Genomic DNA, 17,716 nt, shown 5'->3' with positions numbered 1-17,716 from the left:
AAGAGCTTTAGGAGACATCTCAGTGTGCTTGGAGGTCCCTCTTAGCAAAGAACCTCAGACCACCGCAACAGCTGGGCATTAAGGCCCACTTTTTCCTACTGCTGCATATATGCATTATGGCGAAAGGGAAGAGGGTAAAGCACTCACTAAAGCTTTATTGCAATCACAAAGGGCCCAATAAACATTGTATGTGCTTTGGGGAGGTGACAATTTCTCTTTAATGACATATCTGCGGTCCGGATGTCTCCACTGCTCTCTACCCGAGCAAAAACTGTGCTTTCCCTGGCCAGAGCCATCAGGTAGTCCCAGCATTGAACCTATCACAAAGATTAAAGTTGATTCTCACAAATACTCCATCCATTCTGAGAGATTTGCGCTGGTACCAGATTCCCATGAGCTGTGGGAAAGCCACCCAGAAAGTCAATCCAGCCTTTCCTCTTACATCCAACATACTCCTGGGTATGTCAGATGTCTGATTCCCCGCTGCGCTCAATGGTCCCTCCAGCCGACCCCTATATTACTGGCAAAGGAGCCAGTGGGAGGAACCAAGACATGTGCTGGGGGGATGCAGGACTAGAACACTCACAGAAGTGGAGAATGCTGAAGACTCTGCCTGGAATTCTGACTTGTGGTCCACAGGAGAGGTTCATTATTCACAGTCATCTATTGCATCCATTCTCTGGATTTTTGGGGGAAATTACAGTCACTTAACTCCAGGAAAAGGGCTAAACATATAATTAGAATATTTATCTGTCAAAAAAAGCTGTCATTTTGTTAAAGTCTGTCCTGAGATTAAGGCCTCCATCACAAGGGTGATTATACGTATACACCAGATTTTAAACACAAGAACGATCGGTGTATATGAATAGCAGTGACCGCTCAGCCTGTACAGAGCAATGACAGGCTGACAGCAGCTTCCATCGTTCACATGTATCCACAACACCAAGTGGTCACCTGCATTTAGGGATGGACATCTGAACCTGGACACAACTGGCTGCATCCAGGCTCTGACTACAAGTAACAGCTTGGGGTGCACATACTTGTGAACAGCGACGACTGATGTCAACCTGTCATTACTTTGGCAGCTGCTGCCATTTGCATACATCTGTCATCCCAGCCAAAAGACCCCACTAACTCTTGCTGCTGGAATCTGGTGTATATGAGTAATCACCTGTGTGATGGAGGCCTTAAGATAGCCCTGCCAGACAGCACAGACAGGTGGTAACTTCACCTCTCATTTGCAGTAAAGCATCTCTCTCTGTAAGCGAGGTTTCCTGTGTGCATGCAGAAAACACGACTGCCCCTCCCTCTCCTAGTCTAAGTGCTGCTGTATAGAGGATTACTGGAAGCGGAAAACAAAATAGATGCAGGTACTTATTACAAATGGTATTTAAAAATACATTTAATGATTTTTAAATGAATATCCAACTACATTTTATATATACAGCATATCTCGATTTCAGCTTTAAATGCACAGTACGTTCTCTGCCAATTTCACATTAAGCCTAGCTGTGTACATTTTGTTACAAGGCATTTCAAAGCAGACTTACGTGGGGAAAATTTGTCAAACAAACTCTACAGCGACAGAGAAAGCAGCGTGAAGAGAAGTCTGAAATCAATCATTACTGCCGCTACAACTAAAACCTTGGTCATATCATCTGTAACACTGCACAGGGAGCATTACAATTCACAAAGAACATTTATTAACATGAGGATTGGTACATCATACCTGTGTGACTCAGCTACCGACCGCGGGACTTCCGTCATATTATCTGATGACAGGAGCGGTCATTGCAGCAATGTGCACCAATGACACCCTACTCCAGTTTCTCTGGTAAAGAACACATGCACACACATACATACATATATATATATATTATATAAAAAAATATATAAAAATGTGTAATATATATATATATATATATATATATATATATATATATATATATATATATATATATATATATATATACACACATACACAGTATCTCACAAAAGTTAGTACACCCCTCACATTTTTGTAAATATTTTATTATATATTTTCATGTAACAACACTGAAGAAATGACACTTTGCTACAATGTAAAGTAGTGAGTGTACAGCTTGTATAACAGTGTAAATTTGCTGTCCCCTCAAAATTACTCAGCACACAGCCATTAATGTCGAAACTGCTGGCAACAAAACTGAGTACACCCCTAACTGAAAATTGCCAAAGTGGGCCCAAAGTGTCAATATTTTGTGTGGCAACCTGTATTTTCTAGCATTGCCCTAACCCTCTTTGGAATGGAGTTCACCAGAGCTACACAGGTTGCCACTGGAGTCCCCTTCCACTCCTCCATGATGACATCATGGAGCTGGTGGATGTTAGAGACCTTGTGCTCCTCCACCTTCTGTTTGAGGATGCCCCACAGATGCTCAGTAGGGTTTACAACTGGAGACATGCTTGGCCAGTCCATCACCTTTACCCTCAGCTTCTTTAGCAAGGCAGTGGTCATCTTGGAGGTGTGTTTGGGGTCGTTATGTTGGAATTATGCCCTGTGGCCCAGTCTCCGAAAGGAGAGGGATCATGCTATGCTTCAGTATGTCACAGTACATGTTGGATTCATCGTTCCTTTAATGAACTGTAGCTCCCCAGTGCCGGCAGCACTCACGCAGTCCCAGACGATGACACTTCCACCACCATGCTTGATTGTAGGCAAGAAACACTTGTCTTTGCACTCCTCACCTGGTTGCCCCCACACACGCTTGACACCATCTGAACCAAATAAGTTATCTTGGTCTCATCAGACCACAGGACATGGTTCCAGTAATCCATGTCCTTAGTCTGCTTGTCTTCATCAAACTGTTTGCAGGCTTTCTTGTGCATCATCTTTTGAAGAGGCTTCCTTCTGGGAGACCAATTTGATGCAGTGTGCGGCGTATGGTCTGAGTACTGACAGGCTGACCCCCCACCCCTTCAACCTCTGCAGCAATGCTGGCAGCACTTATACGTCTATTTCTCAAAGAAAACATCTGGATAGGACGCGGAGCATGTACTCTCAACTTCTTCAGTCGACTATGGCAAGGCCTGTTCTGAGTGGACCCTGTCCTGTTAAACCACTGTATGGTCTAGGCCGCCATGCTGCAGTTCAGTTTCTTGCTAATCTTTTTATAGCCTAGGCCATCTTTATGTAGAGCAACAATTCTTTTTTTCAGATTCTCAGAGAGTTCTTTGCCATGAAGTGCCATGTTGAACTTCCGGTGACCAGTATGAGAGAGAGAGCGATGACACCAAATTTAACACACCTGCTCCCCATTCACACCTGAGACCTTGTAACACTAACGAGACACATGACACTGGGGAGGGAAAAATTGCTAATTGAGCCCAAATTGGACATTTTCACTTAGGGGTGTACTCAATTTTGTTGCCAGCTGTTTAGACAATGGCTGTGTGTTCAGTTATTTTGAGGAGACAGCAAATTTACACGGTTATACAAGCTGTACACTCACTACTTTACATTGTAGCAAAGTGTCATCTCTTCAGTGTTGTCACATGAAAAATATAATAAAGTATTTACAAAAATGTGAGGTGTACTCACTTTTGTGAGATGCTGTATATAAACACAAACACATACAGGTGTCCTAGGGGCCCTAGGAGAAAGTTACTATTCTCATTGATGCTTCAGGACAGGTACATTGCTGTAGACAAGGTTTGGAGTTCACTACTTTTATGGTCATCTACACTACAGTCCTTACAAGGGATTGTAAAGGCAGAAGGTTTTTTATCCTAGCAGCAGCCCCCCTCACTGGGAACTAGATCTCCCGTCAGATGTTATGGATGAGGACAAGATACTGGCGTTTACCTACACATTGTCTGTGTCATCTCATGCTCAAGAAAGTATTTACCAAATGTTGTCTATCTAGACTCTAGATCAGTGGTTCTCAAACCCGGTGTTCCATGAAAAAAACCATACCCATAAAAATTCCATACCCTCGTCACTTCCGGTGCACCCATGTCAGCACCTACGTCAGTGAACAGCTGAGGAGCTTACTAGTGCGCATGCTCGGAGGGTATGGAATGTTCACGGTAGTGTGTAATAACATTACACCGCATCACCACATTAAAACATCTCCGCTGCAACATGAGTCATCTCCGCTCCTACCCCTGTCACTTCCCTGATCTTGGCTACTAAATGTAAAAGCGGATCACGGAGCCGACATCGCCGTGATTTTGATTTCATAGACCCGCCGCCGCTTTTACATTTAGTAGCCGAGATCAGGGAAGTGACAGGGGTAGGAGTGGAGATGATTTCATGTTGCAGCCGAGCTGTTTTAACCACTTAAGCCCCGGAAGATTTTACCCCCTTCCTGACCAGGGTTTTTTTTGCGATTTTTTACTGCGTGACTTTAACGGACAATTGCGCGGTCGTGCGACGCTGTACCTAAACGAATTTCACGTCCTTTTTTTTCCCACAAACAGAGCTTTCTTTTGGTGGTATTTGATCACCTGTGCGATTTTTTGATCATGCGCTATAAACAAAAAAAATAGCGTAAATTTTGCAAAAATGACACTGGCAGGGAAGGGGTTAACTGTATTGGACAGGGAGGGGTTAAGTGTGTCCTAGGGGCGTGATTCTAACTGTAGTGGGACATTGCTATTGGTGTAAAAACAGAGATCAACGGTTCTACATAGTAGAACCGTCTGATCTCCATTTTTACACAGGGAGAATGACAGGCGGCTTGTTTACATAAGCCGCTCCGCCTTTCTCCTGCTCTACCGACGATCGTAGTGTGACCGGCGGACATCGGGTCCGCCGGTCACACATCCGCACTCCTCCGTGAACGAGCCGAGGCGGACGGCCGCGTGCTCGCCCGCTATTGGCTCAAAACCCAGTGACAGGCGAGCGACGTAGACCTACGTCACTCTGCCTGGCCGGGGCTGACTTCCGCAGTAAATATACTGTGCGCAGTCGGCAACCGGTTAATGTAACCGCTGCAACAGCTGATGCGGTGTAACGTTACAACACACTACTGTGAACATTCCATACCCTCCGAGCATGCGCACTGCTTCGCTGCTCAGATGTTTCTGACAGGAAGTGACGTGAGTATGTAATTTTCACGAGGTATGGTTTTTTTTTTTTCAAAACAGTGAGGTTTATTGAAATTTTGGTACAATACAAAAATAAACCGTGCATTGAAACTGCAATCAGGTTCATAACACATTGGGGTACAAAAATACAAATATACAAAATGATCAGCACCGAGAGACAGAACAGACATAGTAAAAAACAAAACAGTAGTCAGTGGCTCTCCGTCGATCCAACCCTCGAACAGAAAATATTGATTTACCAGGGGCGGTCAACATAGAATAGTTACCCACTGCATTACCGAGCCGTATCAGGGCACTGCACCCATTTGTCCCAAATCTTGTTGAACTTCTGAGGGCACCCCCTATGTTTATATAAAAGTTTATGAAATGGGATGACACTATTAACCTCCTTAATCCACAAACCTAGAGTAGGAGGAGTAGGTCTCATCCACCTCCTGGCTATCAGTTTACGTACTATAAACAAAGTTTCCTGAAGAAATATGACAGTGGATTTGGGCATTTCTCCATCTGGGTAAACCCCCAGGAGACACTCCTTAGGGGAGAGTTGCAGAGGAGACCCCATCTTGTCATGGAGGAATGTGACTACTTGTTGCCATAAAGTCTGTAATTGGGGACAGCTCCACAAGAGATGAAAGAAGGAGGCGTCAGGGTCTCCACACATAGGACAAGAAGGGACCAAGTCAGGGTGATATTTGGACAGTCTAAGTGGGGTGAGATAAGCCTGGTGTATTATAAAGGTCTGAGTTAGGCGATCCGACAGTTTTGGCGACACTCTGCGGCACGTCTCCAGGGCATCCTCCCATTCCTCATCCTCCATGGCCCCCACACTGCGCTCCCAGCGGGTCTTAAGTGCAAAAGCCAAGGTGGTCGAGGAAGGTGTGTGAAGTTCAGAGTAGAACATGGAAATAAGGTGACTGGGTGCTGTACTTTTAACAATCTCAAGGGTGGTAACCGATTCTAGCTCAGGAGGGCCATCAGGGAATTGAGATCTATAGGCATGGGAGAGCTGTAAGTATCTGTAGTGCATGGGGCCCTGGATCGCAAACTGGTCCTGCAAGGCCTCGTAAGACCGCAGACCAGTGGTCGTGGAGATATGGCTAAGGAGAAGAATACCCCTCCCGCTCCATATCGACAGGTCAGGGATGGAAAGGAACTCGCGTAATGCGCTGTTATGCCACAGAGGGGTGAATGTGTGAAATGGAGGGCACCGAAGCCTGGACGCTACCACCTCCCAGATCCGACAATAGTGGTATAGAAGAGATCTGGGGCACAAGGGCTCCGGCGAGCCCCTGACACCCCTAAGGATAACTAGGAGGGGGTCCCCGAGGGGATGAGCCCACCCAGGGCAGAGCAGGGTCAAAAAACGTTCTCTATCCGTTTTATCTATGTGAAAGAACTGGGACAACTGAGCTGCCAGATAGTACAGATTAAAATCCGGCAGGGCCAATCCCCCTAGGTTTGTAGGATTCTTGAGTTTGCGCCAGGAGATCTTGTGCCGGTTAGCACCCCAAACAAAGGTCTTGAGGAGTGATTCCATCTGCTTAAACAGCTTGAGTGGCAGGTAAATAGGAGAGTGCCATACAACATAAAGTATTTTGGGAAGGAGAATCATTTTAATTAAATTGACTCTACCCATCACTCCCAGAGGTAATTTGGACCATACTTGAATTTTAGCCTTAAGCAGAGGGAACAGGGGTTGAACGTTATCCGGGACATAATCTGCTGAGTTAGCTGTCACTTGAATCCCTAAGTATTTAATGCGGGATACACATTGTAGGGCTGGGCTTGCGGGGGTGATTGCCTGTGGGCTCTCGTCAAGCGGGAGAATTTGTGACTTATCCCAGTTTATCTGAAAACCGGAGAATCGTCCATACCGTTCAATTAAAGAAAGGGCCGTGAGTAGGGATTCCCGAGAGTCTTCCAAATATAACAAAGTGTCATCTGCATACATGCTGATCTTCTCCTCCAACGGTCCCTTACGTAGACCTCGAATCCCGGGATGTGCTCTAATGGCCATCGCCAGAGGTTCCGCGGCCAGGGCATACAGCAGGGGGGAGAGGGGGCACCCCTGTCGAGTGCCACGGGATAAAGGGAAGGCGGTCGACTGCCAGCCATTTGCCAGGACCCTAGCTACCGGGGCGCTATATAGAAGTTTGACCCACTTAATAAAATTAGGTCCAAAGCCGTACCGGTCCAGACAGGTCCACAGAAACGGCCACTCTACCGAGTCAAATGCTTTAGCCGTGTCCAATGAGACCACCACCCTGCCACCCATTCCGTCGTGCCGTGCCTGGAGATTCATAAATAACCGGCGAAGGTTAAATGAGGTGTTCCTCCCAGGCATGAACCCGGCCTGGTCCGAGTGTATGAGTGAAAGGATCACCTTGTTAAGGCGGAGGGATAAAATTTTCGCAAGGATTTTAGTGTCTACTGGGAGCAAAGAGATGGGACGGTAAGACTCTGGGGCGTGTACATCCTTGCCCGGCTTGGGAATGAGCACAATTAGCGCCTCCCGCATAGAAGGGGGTAGGGTTGCATCTTTGAATAGAGATTGAAACAAAGCCAATAATTTAGGAGAAAGGAGTTCCGAATATTGGGAGAAAAATTCAATCGGGAGGCCGTCCAGGCCGGGGGCCTTAGACCTAGGGAACTTGGACACGGCTGCTGCAATCTCTTCCACAGAGATGGGTGCCTCGAGGGTCGCCAACTGGTCGGGTGTCAAAGTGGGAAAGTCAACAGAGTCCAAAAAGTCGTGCATGTCAGTGCAGTCAGCGGGAGCCCTAGAGGTGTAAAGAGTACTAAAAAATGAGCGGAAACACTGTGTCACCGCAGCAGGATCAGCGATCTCATTACCCAGGTCATCCTTCAAAGTAATAACTACCGGGGGCCTATCCTCACAATGAACTAAGTATGCGAGGAGTTTCCCCGCCCGCTCACCATGTGCAAACAGATTCTGCTTCTGAAAAAACATCTTAGATTTCGCCCTCTCGTAGTCAAGTTGGGAAAGGACTTTAGAGGTCAATTTATACTGAGATTCACGTGCCGGAGTCGGGTCCCCCATAAAGGCCTGTTCAGCTTCAATTAGATTTGTCGTTGCCCTGGAGATCTCCTCGGCAGCCCGCGCTCTAACAGCCTTGATTTTGGAAATCATAGTGGATCTGGCGAACAGTTTAAACGCCTCCCACACCGCAGCCGGGGAGGCAGTGCCCTCATTGTCAGAAAAGAATTGTGTCCAGGTCCCCTCAATGTCGTTCCCATCCGACACCAAGGGGAGCCAGGCGGGATTCAGGCGCCAGGCCGGGGGAGGTCTATTGCAGGGCAAGGACAACAGTATCCAATAAGGGCAGTGATCAGACAGAGTCCGTGGGGCGAAGCCTGCCGTCAGTAACCTGGGGAGCAGGGTTCGAGACAGCAATATCAGGTCAATGCGTGACATAGAGTGGTGTGCAGCCGAAAAACAGGAGTACGCGCGCTGCGCGGGGTATTTGCTGCGCCAAGAGTCGGCCAAACCAAAGCTCTCCAACAATCGGGAGAACCTGGTCGGGGACGACCCCGGCGGCACCTGGGAGGCGCCACCGGACCTATCCAGACCCGAGTCCATCACATTGTTAAAGTCACCCAGCCAGATCACCGGGGCCCCTGGGCTCTGTGCCATAAACGCCAGTCCCTCCATAATAATCACAGCAGAGTAAGGGGGGGGCACATAGAAAGCCATCAGTAGCATCAATTCCCCATAGACTGACGTTTTGAGAAAAACATATCTACCCATTGGGTCGACCTGAGATCCTAGGAGCTGGAAATGTACCGATTTGGCCACCAGTAGCGCCACACCCCTGGAGTGTGAGCTATAAGCAGAGTGCTGCACCCAACCAACCCAGGGACGTTTGAGGGACTGTTGTACACGGCCCTCCAAATGTGTCTCCACCAGAACTATAATATCAGCCCGTACACGGCGTAGGACATTAAAGACAGCCGTTCGTTTAATCTTATCACGCATACCCCTGACATTCCACGTCAACAATTTCAATGCGGCCATGGCAGGGGTAGTACAGAGCGCGGAGCGGAGGCTCCCAGGATCTCAGGCAGTAAGGCCGCGGAACCAACAAGTCCACGGTCACACACCAGCGGCGATAAACGGCAGCAAAGGAGCAAATAATTATTACTTGAGGTCAATGTGCATAAAACAGAAACAGTATAGAGATTGTACCAAATATAAACCATAAACAATGGTAACACCCCAATCCCCCCTCCCTGCCCTGCACCAACCCCAACTTGTGCGGGCATGTTCCCAAACAAGTGCCTCAACCAGAACAGGCCCACATGCGACTGGGAAAGAGCAAGATCAGGAGGCCAGGGACCCCCAAGGTATGCAGCAAAAATACAGCAAAATACAAATAGAATAAACAAGGGGGCCCGGGGGCCCAGGTCCAGCAGAAGTCGCAGGGGGCAACAGGGGAGTTGGGCACAAACACACGCCTTAGCGGGTGTAGGGGGCGAAAACCAACAGGTGTATCGCTGGGTAGCAAAGCCTATGGGCAGGTGGAAGTCCATAGGAAGAGAACAGAGAAATCAGTTCCATCTGTGGAGCTAGGGCGCTCCGCCGGTCAAACACAGGAGCAATAGTGCAGGAAAATGAGGGGGGAGGGGGGGGGGAAGGGGGATGCAAAGTCTTGAGTTCCACAGGATCTACAAAACCCCTCCTCCACCCTTGCAGCAGCTTAAGGTATAGGCCATCAGGGAGAAAGTATCATGAAGTCGCCAGGGCAAGGTGGTCAGGCTCTAGCTTCCAGTCCTTCTAGCCAGGAGATGGCGGCTTCCGGATCCTCAAAGAAGTGGGCTCGGTCCTCGCCCTCCACTCTAAGACGGGCCGGATACAACATGGAGTATTTGATATTCTTGATACGCAGTCTGCGTTTGACCTCCAAAAAGCTCTTGCGGCGCCTCTGGACCTCAGCAGAGAAGTCGGGGAAAATCGCTATTTTGTGATTTCCAAATGGAATGTTCCCCTTAACCCTGGCCAGGCGCAATATGGCATCTCGGTCCCGATAGTTCAGGAATTTAGCGATGAACGTGCGGGGGGGTGCACCCTGAGGGGGGGGGCGCCCTGAGAGGCGATGTGCACGTTCCACAACAAAAGTGGGTGAAAAGGATTCTCTGCCATAAGTCTGAGTGAGCAATTGTTCCAAATATGATGAGGGGTCAGCACCTTCAGAGCCCTCCGGGAGGCCAATGAACCGCAGGTTACAGCGGCGCAGCCTATTCTCCATGTCATCTTGCTTTTGGAGGATAAGGTGTACTTGTTGCTGCAGCCTGTCTGAGGAGCTTTGCAATGGGGGGAGGGAGTCTTCCACCTCACTAATTCTGTGTTCAGCCTCACCAACTCTGTCCCTCAGCTTCTGCATATCCTGACGCATCAAAGATATATCTACCTTCACCTCCTCGATTTTAGTAGTCAGCATGGTCTGGCAAGTAGCAATCGCTTCCAAAACCTTGGATGTAGCAGGGCTCTCAGGCTCCTCCACCACGAGCGACGGGCCGGCGCCATCTTGGATCGGGGCCTCCTTCTCCAGCCTCCGGAATGCAGCCAGTTTTGCCGCAGCTTCAGAGCCTTTCTTCGGCGGAGACATGCGGAGGTCGGTGCCGCGGGTGTGCGGGAGGTGAAGGAAGGATTATCGTGCCCGAAGGGCTGCAGGATTAGCGGTGAAGGATATCGGTCCGGCGGAGCCCCTCTCACACACGTCCTCTCACATGCTGCGCCAGGCCACGCCCCTCACGAGGTATGGTTTTCTCACGTTACACCGGTCCTCAGGACCCACTAACAGGCCAGATTTTAAGTATTACCTTGGGGAGATGCAGACTAGAATACTGCAATCACTGAGCAGCAAATGAGATCACCTGTGATCATCTTGCAAACCTGGCCTGTTAGTGGGTCCCGTGGACCAAAGTTGAGAACCACTGCTCTAGATGGTACCGGTGTCAGACCTAGCCCTGACAGGGGCTTTTTGGAGAGGATTGGGAGCAATCCTCTTACCTACCGACTATGGGCCCTGGCATTTAAGGGAACACTACACTTTGGGAGGTGTATGCCTGGGGGATCCCTGGAGTGGTCTTGTTCCTAAATTAAGTTCATGTCTCCCCAAAAACACACAGACTCTGGGATCCATGGTAAGGGGCTAGATGACACATTACCAGCAATGACTGCTCAACACTGGGAAACCCATAGTCAGTGGGTAAGAGACTTGCTTCCAGTCCTCTTCAAAAGCCCCTATCCTGGCTAGGTCTGTCACAGTACTGCTACCCCTCAATCTCACATAAAATGGATCCTTCTAACCCCAATACCTGCTGGCGATGTTTGCAGGCCACAGGCACAATGACCCACATTTAGGGCACTTGCCGGAAGATCACCCCATTTTGGGACAATATACTGCAACTATATGACCAGCTTGTAGGCGATCGACTCCCTCAACTTGCCCCAAATTACTGTGCTGTCTATGCTGCCAGGTTCCTAGAAACAAATAAAAAAAAGAAAAGTCCTTGATGAGGCGTTTCCTCACTGCCGCTCAATCTGTAATAGCCAGACATTGGCAACAAACCAAACCAAAAATCATTTGGCTGAATGGCCTTGCAAAATGGACAGAACTGACCATTTGGAACACACGATCGCTTAGAAGGAAGACAGAACGGAGTTCATATCGACTCACATGGACGGTATGGTCTCATTTTCACTACTCCTCTTACTATCACATCCTTCATATCAGATGGGGCTTCAGTGTTGGCTACTTCTGGGATGTCAATGCTTGCGTCCCTCTTTTTCCTTCCTCTTTTTTTCCCCCCCCCTCTCCTCCTACCTCCCACGTCTATTAATGCTTCTTCTACCTCATCAGTCAATGGGACTACTGCCCTATTATGCACACACTACTCAGAATAAATTTATAAGGGGGGGGGGGGGGGGGATCACCTCCTCATTTAGACTCCTAATTCTTACATTGTTGGGCTACTGCACATTAGATAAAACTGTGGATTCTTTATGTGTAGAACCTTGAATATCATTCTCTTGATTCTAATGTGATAATGTACAATGTATATATAAAAGCACTGTATAAATTGACAGCGCTATACGAGTACCTGAAATAAAATAAATATTCAGAATTATTGAATATGCGTCATACTACTGTACTTCTGCATTTTCTTGCCTGTTCTGCTGTACTGTATATTGCATACGAATGCGGTTTTGACCTGCATGTTCTGAAACTTCTTTTTTTTTTTTTCTAACAAACATGTTATGTTATACTTACCTGCTCTGTGCAGTGGTTTTGCACAGAGCAGCTCCTACTCTTTTTTTCGGATCCCCCTCAGGCAGTGTGCCCCCAGAGAAAGGCACTTGCTCTGGGGGCACAGCTGTGTGCTCACTCCCAAGCCACTGCTCCATACGTCTATAAGACACAGAGCCACGCTCTCTCCTCATTGGCTCAGCCAATTAGGAGGGAAGCTCCCCATACAGCCGAGGCCATCATGAACATTGCTGGATCGGAGAAGGCTAAAGGTAAAGAATGGGGGGGAGGGCTGCCGCATACAGAAGGTTTTTTACCCTCATGCATTGAATGCATGAGGATAAAAAACCTTCAGCCTTTACAAATACTTTAAACATAAAACATGGTAACTGTGTGTGCCGATCTTATGAAAATGTTGGTTACCCCACTGTTAACAAGACCCTTGGACCAGAAACAAGTATGCATGTCAGCAAAAGCAAAGTGAAGTTCAGAGATTTAAGCACTCATTCACACCAGGTGCTTTAGGCCTGCTAAACATCACAAGTACGCATAAAAAAAATTATTCCCCCCCATGTGCCCTGTTCACACTATTTATGGGGGTGTACACTGCGTAATAACATGGCGCGTCTGCATTTTTAGGCAGGGAAACGCATATCACCACATTGTGTGACAACGTGCTGCAGTGCAGGGAGTGAAATAAAAATGTAAAGGAAGCAGTGAGATGCATTGCAAGAACGCTGCATAACAACACAGCATAACGTGTGCTGGCTGGTGCAGACAAGCTGTAACTGCATAGTTGTTATAGGTTAGTGGCTCAACGTATTGAGCATGACAGCCATATAACTAGAATTCATAAAGTAGCAGTTTCAGATTTCTCGAAGAAAAAAAAAAAAAAAAAAAGACTACATTTACAGTGAACCGGTGACCAGGCTATGCTCAATCAGGTATTTACATATTCTTTCCACGCTGGAAATGGACTCCCCCCCCCCCCCCCATTTTGCCCCCCTTCCCAGCAGCAAGCCCACCCCCCCCTCCCCCAGCAGCAACCCAAGCTCCCCCCCTTCTCAGCAGCTAACCCCAGCTCCTCCACTCTCCCCTCCCCCCTCCTTCCCAGCAGCAACCCCAGCTCCCCCATTCCCCCTCCTCCTTCCCAGCAGCAACCCCAGCTCCCCTACTCTCTCCCCCCTTCTTCCCAGCAGCAACCTCAGCTCCCACATTCTCCTCCCCTTCCCAGCAGCAACCCCATTCCCCCCCCCCTCCTTCCCAGCAGCTAACCCCAGCTCCCCCATTCTCCTCCTCTTCCCAGCAGCAACCCCATTCTCCCCTCTCCTTCCCAGCAGCTTACCCCAGCCCCCCCCCCCTCCAGCAGCATTCCCAGCTCCTCCGCTCTCCCCTCCTTCTCAGCAGCAACCCCAGCTCCCCCGTTCTCCTCCCCTTCCCAGAAGCAAACCCATCCCCCCCCTCCTTCCCAGCAGCTAACCCCAGCTCCCCCACCCTCCCCTCCTTCCCAGCAGCAACCCCAGCTCCCCCATTCTCCCCCCCCCTCCTTCCCAGCAGCTAACCCCAGCTCCCCCATTCTCCTCCCCTTCCCAGCAGCAACCCCATTCTCCCCTCTCCTTCCCAGCAGCTTACCCCAGCCCCCCCCCCCCTCCAGCAGCATTCCCAGCTCCTCCACTCTCCCCTCCTTCTCAGCAGCAACCCCAGCTCCCCCGTTCTCCTCCCCTTCCCAGAAGCAAACCCATCCCCCCCTCCTTCCCAGCAGCTAACCCCAGCTTCCCCCCCCTTCCCAGCAGCAACCCCAGCTCCCCCACCCTCCCCTCCTTCCCAGCAGCAACCCCAGCTCCCCCATTCTCCTCCCCTCCTTCCCAGCAGTAACCCCAGCTCCCCCGTTCTCCCCTTCCCAGCAGTAACCCCAGCTCCCCCATTCTCAGCAGTAACCCCAGCTCCCCCATTCTCAGCAGTAACCCCATTCCCCCCCCCTCCTTCCCAGTAGCTAACCCCAGCTCCCCCCTCCTTCCCAGCAGCTAACCCCAGCTCCCCCCTCCTTCCCAGCAGCTAACCCCAGCTCCCCCATTCTCCTCCCCTTCCCAGAAGTAAACCCATTCTCCTCCCCTTCCCAGAAGTAAACCCATTCCCCCCCTCCTTCCCAGCAGCTAACCCCAGCTCCCCCCCCCCTTCCCAAGCAGCAACCCCACCCTCCCCTCCCCAGCAGCAACCCCAGCTCCCCCATTCTCCTCCCCTCCTTCCCAGCAGTAACCCCAGCTCCCCCATTCTCCTCCCCTTCCCAGCAGTAACCCCAGCTCCCCCATTCTCCTCCCATTCCCAGCAGCAACCCCAGCTCCCCCATTTTCCTCCCCTTCCCAGCAGGAACCCCATTCTCCCCCCCCTCCTTCCCAGCAGCTAACCCCAGCTTCCCCCCCTCCTTTCCAACAGCAACCCCAGCTCCCCCATTCTCCCTGCAACTCCCTGCAGCAACCCAAGTTCCCACATTCTCTTCCCACTCCTGGTAGCAATCCCAGCTCCCCCCCCTCTCCCGTCAGCAACCCCAGTTCCCCCTTCCGGCAGCAACCCCAGCTCTCCCCCCCTCCTCCCAGCAGCAACCCCAGCTCCCCTGTTCCCCTCCACCCTCTCCAGGCAGCAACCCCAGCTCCCCCATTCCCCTCCCACTATCCCAGCAGCAACTCCAGGTCCCCCATTCCCTTCCCCCTATCCTAGCAGCAACCCCAGCTCCCATGTCTCCCCCCCCCCTCTCCCGGCAGCAACCCCAGCCCCCTCTTCCCCACCTCTCCTGTCAGCAACCCCAGCTCCCCCCTTCAGCTGCAGAGTCATTTTAAATATGATTGATCTCAATAAAAAAAAAGAAAAAAGAAAAAAACCACAATGAATGCAGCCTTATGCCCCACAATGATGCTCTCAGACGAATGATCATCTGTTTTTTTTTTTTTTTTGCATGCTAGTCTCTATATAGAAAATGAGTTTACTAAAGTTACAAAAAATCCTGTACGACAGAATAAAATTCGGAAGTGATGTGTTGTAGTGCATTTTAATTGTATTTTCTAACGACAACTGTACTGATTAACTACTTAACCTGCAGGAGATTTACCCAGCGTTCACTTTAACTGACAATTGCGCAGTCGTGCAACACTGTACCCAAATAAAATGTATGTCCTTTTTTCCCCACAGAGCTTTATGTTGGTGGTATTTGATCACCTCTGCATTTTTTTTTTTTTTGCGCTTTAAACAAAAAAAGACCGACAATTTTGAAAAAAAAAAAAAAAAAAAAAGACAATATTTTTACTTTCTGCTCTAAAAACATATGTAAAAAATGTAATGTCTTTATCCATTAGGCCAATATGTATTCGGTACATATTTGTGGTAAAAAAAAAAATCCCAATACGCGTATATTGATTGGTTTGCGCAAAAGTTATAGCGTCTACAAAACTATGGGATATTTTTATGGAATTACTATTTATTTGTAGCACTGCCCCCATAAGGACTGCCAGATTTCACACCTGCGGAATCCCCTGAGTTACCAACAGCAACCTCGACATGAACAGTTTCTCGCTTTTCCTCCTAGGCTCGCTCCACTAACCAGTCCAGGGGTATTTGGTTGTTTTGTGTTTTTTTATAAATTAGGGATAGGAGAAAGGAATATTGGGATACTCCGAATTAACTATGCACAATGTTGGAGGACTTCTATCTTCATGTACAGCCACCCTGCCACTATAGGTGAATTCAAATTAAGTCTCTTTCCTAGGACGACTTGGTGAACTATTGATTGTCTTCAGGGCACTCTCCTCAACATCCTCTCTCTCTCTACTGCGGACACCCGTCCTCTGACTACCCTACATGTGGGGGTGGCCCTCCTCAGGTCGGGCCCCTTGACACGAGTCCCTGTGCTCACGATACTGTTTTTTCCAGGGTCTCCAGTGTCTCTCCTTCAGTCAGCTCTCCGGGACCTCTGGGTTCAGCTCCTCTCATCCATTCCTCCGGCCCTCAGGAGGACCTTCTGCAACCACGTGCCACTGCTACAGAGGAGGCAGCAGCCCCCTCCCTATGGGACTCTGCTCTCCAGCCAAAGACCCCACAGCACATGTGCTCCTGGCTTTTATACAGTATCCCAGAATGAACTGAGGCGACCTGCCACTGCCAACCACCAGGACTGTATCAAAGCCTATGCATTAATTCGTCAGGTTTCCTCCAACTGTCCAACATGCCTCCCTTTTAGACCAGTGTGAAACACTCTAGACACAATGAATCGCATACTAAGCACAAGGAGCAGACCTTACTAACAGATCCTGCTCTTGGGTAAGCAAAGAGCAATATGGATTTGCCTGCAGCCCCTCTGGTAAGCAGACAGAGCTAAAAACTATACTCTCTAACTAGCACCTACCTAGGAGGGTGCTACATATTTTTACTAAAAAGGTCGGCGATCAGCAACTTGGACTACGATATTGCGGCGGACAAATCGGACACTGACACCGTTTTGGGGACCAGTGCTAAAAATATGAACTGTCACTGTACAAATGACACTGGTTGGGAAGGGATTAACTTCAGGGGCGGTCAAAGGGTTAACTGCGTGCCTAGAAAGTGTTTGTGTACTGTGTGGGAGGAGCTTTTACTAAGGGAAGACAGATCCATATATATATATATATATATATATATATATATATATATATATATATATATATATATATATATATATATATATACACATATACACACACACTCCTGTGCACAGCCACCGCCCTGCAGCAGTAAAACTGCTATAGGCCCATCGGCAAGTGGTTAAACAAAAATTGTACGCTCGAATATCAAATGAGAAAAATTTTCGTGCTTGGCCCATTAGAACTGTCGTGATCAGCTCTCAAGAGCTGTGTACATACGATCAGATTGCCGTACAATCGCTTCAAAAGCGGTATTTTTTGTATGATATTCTGATTGTGTGTGTTTGGGCCTTAAGAAATCTGAGAGAAAGCAGGCAAAAATAGTTCAATAAACAGAATTACTTACTGAAAGGCCCCATGGCTGTGTTTGATGGCAGTGAAGATGGCACCCACAGAACTCTCCACCTTTTTCTGTAAAAACAACATATATCATAAAAACATGATTCCCACACAGGCCCTGTAAAACAATAGAAGGGTAGATGTGGAGAGAGCCATTTAGGCAGCCGGCTGAGCTTTACTTTCAGGTAAATTGTACTGCATGTCGTATAACAACCAAACACATGCACACAGTGCGAGCATTTCATGGACGGTTCAATAAGCCTACTGCATGAGCAGCAAGTTCCAGCACCACGGAGCACAGGAAGATGCAGTACTTATCCTCTCCTGCTACATGAAAGTACAGCAGATTTT

The 17,716-nt window shown here is 48.8% G+C and overlaps 1 protein-coding gene across 1 annotated transcript in view; it reads right to left on the bottom strand.

Annotated features, from left to right (window-relative positions):
- The window catches only part of LOC309569489 (protein farnesyltransferase subunit beta-like), a 65,068-nt gene that overhangs the window by 24,360 nt on the left and 22,992 nt on the right, over positions 1-17,716 (bottom strand). Inside the window, exon 2 of the mRNA XM_082275340.1 lies at positions 17,373-17,437. Within this exon, the coding sequence (XP_082131466.1) occupies positions 17,373-17,437 (65 nt within the window). The remainder of the gene's footprint in view (positions 1-17,372; positions 17,438-17,716) is intronic.

This window comes from Pelophylax lessonae, assembly GCF_965119305.1.
Source record: "Pelophylax lessonae genome assembly, chromosome: 13".
Taxonomy (NCBI): Eukaryota; Metazoa; Chordata; class Amphibia; order Anura; family Ranidae; genus Pelophylax; species Pelophylax lessonae.
This window is presented reverse-complemented; position numbering and strand designations above follow the sequence as displayed.